Consider the following 9,597-nt stretch of genomic DNA (forward strand, 5'->3'; position numbering starts at 1 on the left):
AGTATTACTCTTTAACCTAACTTGGCATTTAGTTCGCATAAATCGACTTAACAATCCATAAATTATCAGCACACCTTACAAATTAGCATATCGTTTATTTGTAAAGTTTCAAGCGGTGCAATGAGCTAGCAAAGTTGCAAATCGTTTATTTGCAAAAATTCAAGAGATGCAATGATTCAACATATTTACAAAAGTTCAAGCGGTGCGATTGTCAACGTGCTCTATAGTTTATTTGCAAAGTTCGTCGAGATAGTTAAAAACAAATGGCCAAACACTCTATTTTGCACCATCGAAACAGAGTAACCTTTCCCCACCGTGAGCCACAACCAAGCCACCTCACGGCGCCAGACTTTGAAGAACCAAACGTCAATTGGTGAAAAATATTTAGAGCACTGCTTAGACGTCAATCGGTGTAAAAAAAATAAGAGCACCACTTAGATGAATCTAATTTTGAGGACTACAGTTCGGCATAATTTCGTTTATTTGCAAAGAGTCGAGAGGTGCAATGATTCAACATATTTACAAAGGGTCAAGCAGTGCAATTGTTAACGTGCTCTTTAGTTTATTTGCAAAGTTCGTCGAGTTAGTTAAAAACAAATGGCCAAGCACTCCCATACAGAGAAACAAGAATCAGAGAAACAAAAATAAGAATAAAAAAACTTGAACAATACGATGATCTATGTGATCGATCAAATAGTAAGAACATAGAGCATTTCCTATGCAATCCAAACAAAACATGTTGCATTCACTTTTATGGGAATCTCCATAAATGGAGTAGGGAATGAAGTAACTTGCTCTTAGAAACCTTCGCATATTCATCACAAGACAATCATACATAAACACAACATGCAAGCACGTGATTATTTTTATGCTTCAATTTCTGAAGATGCATAGGCTTCTTATACTTTATATGTTTGTTCTGTGTCTCAAGCTCTAGCATGGTGCAAGCAGAAAATGCGCATGCTCCTTCCCAGAAGCTAACGACGTCGACGCTGCCAACGACGTCGACGCCACCAACGAAGTCTCTTTCTCCGTCCATTTCTCCAGTGACTTCATCGACGGCTTCTTCTGCTGTTTCTCTGGAGTGGGTGAGCGAAGGCGGCTGTCTGAAGCGGCAGGACATGAAAATGAGAGACAGAGAGAGAGAGACTTAGGGAGAGAGCGAGTTTTTCACGACGTTGCCATGTTCGGAAACTTCACCTGCACTGGTTTTGTGTTGGGTGAGGGTGGTTGTGCACAACTTGGATTTGGCATATCTATGGTTGAGGAAGGCAGTGAGGGTGACATCATGAGGAGCTACCGTCCGTCGTGCTTAGTTGCTGCGGTGCTCCTTTTTGTGGGGTTAAAACAGGGGCATTTAGTTCTTCTTCATCCATGGTTGGTTGCCCATGTGAAACAACGCTAATATTCTTTACCTTCCATGTTCGTCCCACGCTCTCTCGAGGTAAAATTAAAACAAATATTGCCATTTTTTTTCTGCTCTCTCTCTGTTTTTATTTCTTTTTAACGAAACACTTTTAATTTGTTTCAGGTTTAAACTAATAAAAAAATCCTCTAAATATTATTTTCTATTTTACATTCATTTTTATATTTTAAAATTGAAGTTTAAATCGGATTATTGCATGGGATAAGTACACCGTTTGCAAGCAATGCAAAAATCGGATTATTTTGATGACAGTATCGGCCACTGGGCTTGGGAAAGGTGGCTGCTTATTGGAGAAGCCTACCGTTGAGAAGATGACGCCTGAGATAAATTGTTAGGCACTTTTTTTTAAGTACCCCATTATTAATGAATTTATTATTTTAATTAAGACTTTATGATCTCCATCGTAGTTGAATAAATTGTTAGAGAGCCTAGAAGGTGCAACCCTCGCACACCAAGAGAAGAAAATGGTTAAATTTGGGCAACTGAAAGTAGTGAATATGCAAGTATTTGATTGATTGTTTTGTTTTACTTCTTGATTTGGTTGGTAGGTTTGCTGGCTTTAATGTCTATCTTTTGTGGGCTGTACAAAGTTTCAGTATTAGATGGATGCGTATGCTTAAGTAAACTCAAGTCACGCAGGAGATGGTGGAGGACAGAAGTTGTGGACAGTGGATCGGCTCTGCAATGTTTTGGTTAGAAATAATTTTGTATTCATATATATATTAAATCCCATTTTATAACCTACATATTCAGATATATACAGATTCGGATATATTTTACAATCACTTTTCTATTTTATGACAATCCGCGCATTACATGGGTTATAGGCTCGTTAAAATAATTGTGGAACCCAACAATTTTTTTTTATCAATCTTTTCTACCTTGTCACACATTTATATAAAATAAAATTAGATTAGAAGATGTTTGAAAATATTTTTCATCTTGTCTAATCTCATCTCATTTACTAATTTCTAAACATCATTTAAATATAAACACTTTCAAACTAATCAGTACAACTTTCACAAACTTTCAAACAAAATACAAAAACTAATTCAAAATTTTCAAATCTCAAAATAAAAATAATATTAAAAATTATATTCTAACAATATTTTAATTTTATAATATTTTTATTCAACTTTTTCTCTCTTTTTTACCAAAATTCTATAAAATATCATAACTCAAATTATTTTTCTATTATTTACAGATTTCTCATTTCATCTCATTCCCTAGGCCCAAATATCACCTAAAAAATTATAAAATCATAATTATATATAAAAGAAAAGTGTGCATGCTACGTACACATACAAAGAGATTATACAAAAATAAATTTACAAAATGACGTGATTTTATATGATTCGTTAGATTTATTTTATATATAATAAAATAACTTTACTATATGATGTATCACACTGCAAGCTACGTAACTTATTGAAAATAAGGATAAAATGAACTTTTATCATAATTTCATGTCGTCCCATAAATCAACCATATTATACAACACTGTGCATTCATATGGTTTTTATGAGACCCAGAAACTTGCCTAAGAAATTTTAGATTTGGACCCCTTGAACCAATCACTAAATTCCGACAACGTACAAAAGCCCATAACTAGAACCTGATTCAATGAATAGAAACCTCCAATGAAAATAATAAAACAAAAATAGCTAGTGATCAGGAATTGATGCTCTAAGGGATATGATACAACTTAGATGGTTTCAAACTAGCAGTGACATTGAAATACTTCAATGTCCGGATCCACTTCTCCTGGTCCTTTAACAAATGAACCGCGATCGTGCCTGGCCAAAGCTCGTGCGTGCATCTCGTGGGCGGATCTGGAAAATTGTACATAGACCACTTAGCATTGTGCCTGTTCTTAGCACGATTCCCTTCTCGCATCCAGTCCCCAAAAGTCTTGTCCTCAGATCCTATCGTATGGTTCTTAGGAATATCAGATTCCTTAATCCACTCAACTATATCCCAGGAAACCAAATAGCCCATCCCCGACATGTAATGCACAAAGGGATCCATGCTCGGACATGGAATAACATAACCATAGTACAAGTCTTCTCTAGGCAATGGTCTCAAAGAATCCACCAAATTGTTCACCCTGAAATAGGAATCGTCATCGGCTTTCATGACATAATGATATGGTGGGTAAGGATCAACATTTGTAGTACTGTCGGTTAGCATTTCTGGCAAGCTTGAAAAGTAGGTATAAGTCTTACCCTGCTTCATGTTCTCTTTGCAATCGAGGATTATGATATCGTCGTAACGCATTATCTCTAGTGCAACAAGCACCTTTTGGTCCTCCTTTGTTAGGTTGCAGAACACGAACTTGATGTCAACTTTGGCACCCACCGGAGATTGCTGTGTGCCGTAGACGAGACGGAGGAGGTGACGGCGGTGGTATTTGTCCGCAAGTGTTAGAATGCCAATGAGTATTCGAATATCATCCGAGGAATTAGCATTTGTGGCTAACAAGTCTTCCGATGATAATGAGTACTTATAATAGGATTGTGAGGGCATGTACTTGGCTAGAGCACAAAAATTCAACAGGCTAATAAATCGGACTTCATTGATTGACCCTAAGATGCAAAGGAACAAGATGATCAAGAAGAAAGCAGAAACTACAAAACGTCTCGGGTCAAGCCTTGCTCTCTTCATTTCTATGACTCTATTTGACAACTGAACCCAGAACTGATATGGTTTAAGCAGTGAGAGGTACTGTGCGTGTATATTATATATACGTGTCATGTGTGTGTTTGTGTGAATAGGTTTTGAATGCAGGGCCTTATTGATCAGACCGTTCGTAAATTTCTTAGATGAAACGCATGCATTAGTTGTCAATTTCGTGCTAATTAGACTAGCTACGATGCATTTTGACTTTCATTAAAGTAAGGGATCGAGGTGATCATGGAGGGGAAAAAGGAATGGACTGATCAATGAATTTACTTATAATATGATACGTCGACATATGCCATCATGTGTTCTATCTATATTATGGTAGACGGCAGCATCGATCACAGAGCTAGCTAACCTTTGAGTTGTCTCATATAAATATATATATATATATATATATATATAGTTGTACTTATATTGATTTGCTTAAGAAGTTTTTACTTTTTATATGACATATATAAAGATTTATACAAAGATTGATAAATATTATGAGACTCATTTTATGTATCTAATTGATCAGTCTCATGCTTGATCTTAAAATGGGTATAAAAACTCTAAAAAATCTCAATGATCCAAAAAAATCCAAGCCTCGAAAAGGACAGTCATGAATTATTATTAGCTACTTTGGTCTTGCTAGCACATTGCCGAAGTACTGATTCGGTTTACTTTGCTTAATTAGGCATCTTTGCATGAACATGGCCGGTGGCTTCAATATCTTCAGCTAGCTTGCTTACTGCTCACAGTACTTGAATAGAAAGCAATGCCATTTACCCTGAAAACGGGCTATGTATCTATCCAAGAAGCTGATGCATGCTGGTACTTCTACCCCGGCCAGAATAGGGGCACCGGAAACACGAGTTGAATGAAAATCTTCCTGATTCGGCACCGAAATTTATTGGTTTTGACTTCAACTTTATCGGCTTAGATTTTTGGATTTTTTTTTATTTGATTTTTCTTTTCACATTTTTTAAATATATTTAAGTACTTTAAAAAAATAAAACAAAATGAATATATTTAAAATCACTTCGTTAATCACTTCGTCAATCCGAAACCCTAAATTGAGTTAGGGGTTTCAATTGAAACCCCTTAATTTTCAATTTTGGAGTTTCGGATTGAAAATTTGAAACCCCTTAATTTTCAACTTAGGGGTTTCAATCGAAACCCCTAAAATTTGTGGATTTCGGATTGAACCCCCTCAAATTATGTTTTTCAATTTAGGGGTTTCAAGTTATGTTTTATATAATTATTTTACTATTTAAAGGTCTAATATTAATGGAAATAATAATGTGATTGATAAGTGCATGTTTGAAATTATGTCGTATGTTGATTGATTTTTTTAGTTTTTATTGTGTTGTGGAATCAAGAATGTCTTCTCAAAGAGATTTCACTGATAGCTCTTCCACCCCTACCAGTACCTCTGCCCCAGAATCTAACCCTACTCCAACCCCTGGGAGTGGGAATACACCTTGCCCCGCCCCTAAACCCACACAAAGTAAGAAACCTGTTTCCGTAGTTTGGTCTCATTTTACCAAACTAGAGGGTGGTGACCCCAATAACCCACAAGCTAAATGTAATTATTGTGGAAAAATATATGGATGTCACTATAGGAAACATGGTACATCCCAGTTAAAGGTCTATTTAGAGGAACAATGCAAGAAGAGTCCAACATTAAGATCCTTACTGGAGAATGGTCAATTAAGACTAGAAATTGGACTGAAAAAAATGGCGGATGGGAGTAGTGGAGGTCCAACATTGAAGGGGTTCACAAAGTATAATGTTGATGAGTGTATAAGGAAGTTAGCTCGTATGGTTGTCATAGACGAGCTACCTTTTCAGTTTGTGGATGGGAGAGGGTTCCAAGAATTTGTCCAAGAATTGGAATCTAGATTTATGCTTCATTCTCGCCACACTGTAGCAAAGGATATTAAAAAGATGTACTAAAAAGATAAAGATGTTTTGAGGGGCCAATTGGTGGGTTTGGTTGTTTACCTCACTATCGATACTTGGACTTCTATCCAAAATTTTAATTATATGTCTTTGACTATCAATTTCTTTGATTCTGACTGGATTCTTCATAAAAAGATTATCAAATTTTGTCAAATAACTTATCACAAGGGTGAGACAATTGGGAAGGCCTTAGAGGCTTCAATAAAGGAGTGGGGGTTGACACGGGTTTTGACAGTTTCGGTTGACAATACCTCATCTAATGATGTCGCATTGGGATATCTGAAGACTTATCTTAAAGAAGCAAATAAGACATTCTTGGGGGGTGAATATTTGCATGTTAGATGTTCTGCACATATCTTGAATCTAATTGTGATTGAGGGGTTAAAAGATGTTGATAACTCGATTGCACGAGTTAGACTGGCTGTGAAATTTGTGAGGTCTTCTCCTTCTAGATTAGAGAAATTCAAGATTGCTGCAAAGAGTGTGGGCATAACATCAAAGAGGGGTCTTTGTACTGATGTTCCTACCAGATGGAACTCAACCTTCTTGATGTTGGTGGCGGCTCAAGAATATAAAAAAGCCTTTCAATTATCGGGTGATGAAGACATTCAATATGTCAAATACTTTGATGAGCACGGGGATTTAGGATTGCCTAATGATGATGATTGGGAGATAGTTGCTATATTTGTTGATTTTCTTGGGCTGTTTTATGATGTCACGTTGAAGTTATATGCTTTTTTGCACCCTACATAGGGGTGATAATCGGGCGGTCCGGACCGGGAAAACCGACCGGTCCGGACAATTCGAGAGTTGTTCCGGTCCGGTCCAAAAATAAGAGGACCGAATTAATTCGGTCCGGTCCACGGTCCGGCTGGTTTTCGGACCGGACCGGACCGGACCGGACCGAATTAAATATATATATAATTTAATAATTTATATATATTAAGTATATAATTTTCATTTGACTAATTAACCTAATCCTATCACTAATTCATCATTAAGTAATTATTAACTAATACACATTTATAAGTTTATACTAATAGTAATATTTATAATTTTATAGTAATACTAAATTATTAATATTTATACTAATACAAGTATTATATTAATAGTCTAGAGTCTACTTCTAGACTCTAAAATCTAATATGGTATTAATAAAAATATATACTAATAGTATATTAGTAAATTAGTAATAGTCTAACATAGAGTAAGAGTCTAAGACAATAGTTAATAGTTATAGACTTATAGACTTATAGTTATAGTAATATAGTTATAACTTATACTAAATCACTATAACTAATATTAGTATATTACTAACATATAGCTATAGCCTATACTATATTACTAATAGTCCAATACTAATACTATTAATCTATTATATAGTTATAAGTTATAACTTATATTGATCATGATTGATAATAACTAATCACTATAAGTTTATAGTATTAATGTATTATTATATAATATAATATATAGTATTAGTATAGTAATAGACTCTAATATGGTATTAGAAAAAAATATACTAATAGTCTACTTCTAGTACTAAATTACTAATGTATTATTATATAATATATATTATTAGTATAGTAATAGACTCTAATATGGTATTAGAAAAAAATATACTAATAGTCTACTTCTAGTACTAAATTACTAATGTATTATTATATAATATATACTATTAGTATAGTAATAGACTCTAATATGGTATTAGAAAAAAATATACTAATAGTCTACTTCTAATAGTCTAGTACTAAATTACTAATGTATTATTATATAATATATAGTATTAGTATAGTAATCCTTGGCAAAATCTGTATTATTATTATTTTTTGTTGATACTCCATATATATTAACATACAAAATCAGTGGGTAGCAATCCTTGGCAAAATCTGTATTATTATTATTTTTTTTTTGGGTTTTTTTTATTTTATATAGATTAGTTTTAACTTTTAACTTTTTTTTTATCATTGTATTTTTCAAAATCAAGTTTTTTAAATAGTTTTAGTTAAAAAAATATACCAAATTTGAAATGGGCCGAAAATAATTGAAATTGGACAAAAAAAAAAATCACATTTAGATGGGCTGAATGGCCCATTTTAGGCATGTCCAGACCGACTGGACCGACCCTGGACCGGACCGGACCGAAATGGACCGGACCGGACCGGACCTATATGTGAGTCGGTCCGGTCCAGGGTGGAGAAAATGTAGACCGAATAGGTCCGGTCCGGTCCACATTATGGCCCAAGACCGGACCGATATCAGCCCTAACCCTACATGCTATGAATTTTGTCAACAAATATGTAGGGTGAAAGAAGAATTAGACGACATGTGTAAGGGTTCCAATCTAAGGATGAAGGGGATGACATTGACCATGAGGGTCAAATTTGACAAGTATTGGGGAGATTTGACTAGACTCAATATTTTGTTATATGTGGCTACTATTCTTGATCCCCGTCTAAAAATTTCAAGCATGTTATATGGTTTGAAACTTGCGTATGATCAGGCATGTACTGATCTTATTGGTGAGATGACCCGCGATACCCTTTTATAGATTTTATGATGAGTTTAATGCAATTAAGGGTGGTACTGCATCTACTACACCTACACATATCCCAACACCTCCTCCAGACACCGGGGCAACAAAGAAGCGTAGATTGGCATGGACGAAGACCCTCGCACATAATCTCACACTAGTCCATCAATCTATGGAGGTGGTTTCAGAGTTAGACAATTATTTGTCAATGGATCTTATTCAAGGAGATTATGATTTTGACATTTTAGGATGGTGGAAGGTAGCATCAAAGAAATATCTCATCTTTTCTGAAATTGCCCGTTGTATATTGGTCATCCTTATTAGCACCGTTGCCTCGGAGTCTGCCTTTAGTACCGGATGGCGCATATTAGATCATTTCCGTAATTCATTGTCTCCTACAACTGTGGAGGCATTGATATGCACACAGAGTTGGACGATGGGAAATGATATTTATGTTCCGAATGTTTTAGATTTTAAAGAGACCGACGAAGAGGGTGGTGATCAGTCTGGATCTGGACCATATGGTAATTATTAATTTTATTTTATTATTTTGATTTATTTATATTCATTTCAATTTCATCAGTATTAATTTTAGTGTTGATTGTTGTAGCAATACATGAGACTACTCAGACGATGTCTACCTCCACTGCTATATGAACATGTGCTCAAGCCTCAAAAGAGTCAAAGACTATTCATCCGGCTGCCTCAAATGTCACAGTCAAAGACCCAAACCGCTCGCATATTTTTTTAGATTATTAATTTCTTAGATTTTTGAATTTTGAATCAGTCTATCAGATGTATGTATTATGTATTTTATTTGTAATTTTGTAATGTTGATACAATGTCCCTTTGACATTTTTTTTTTGTAATTTTGTAATTGTTTAGACTTTCCATTTTATTTTTGTAATAGTTTAGTTATTATTATTATTTATTAGTTTATTAAGTAGTAGACTTGTAGTCTATATTCTATAGTAGTACTTCATTAGTCTTAATTATATAAAATTGTGTATGT

The 9,597-nt window shown here is 34.7% G+C and overlaps 1 protein-coding gene across 1 annotated transcript; it reads right to left on the reverse strand.

The window, feature by feature from the left end:
- Positions 1 to 3,112: 3,112 nt before the first annotated feature.
- LOC108991137 (hydroxyproline O-galactosyltransferase GALT3-like) lies at positions 3,113 to 4,090 on the reverse strand. The gene has a single exon (XM_018965286.2). The coding sequence runs from the start codon at positions 4,088 to 4,090 to the stop codon at positions 3,113 to 3,115; it is 978 nt and encodes a 325-aa protein (XP_018820831.1).
- Positions 4,091 to 9,597: the final 5,507 nt, after the last annotated feature.

Source organism: Juglans regia, chromosome 8, assembly GCF_001411555.2.
Source record: "Juglans regia cultivar Chandler chromosome 8, Walnut 2.0, whole genome shotgun sequence".
Lineage (NCBI taxonomy): Eukaryota > Viridiplantae > Streptophyta > Magnoliopsida > Fagales > Juglandaceae > Juglans > Juglans regia.

Excerpts from the sequence above, each read along its gene's own strand:
- LOC108991137 (XM_018965286.2), bottom strand. The coding sequence starts at position 4,090 with ATGAAGAGAGCAAGGCTTGACCCGAGACGTTTTGTAGTTTCTGCTTTC.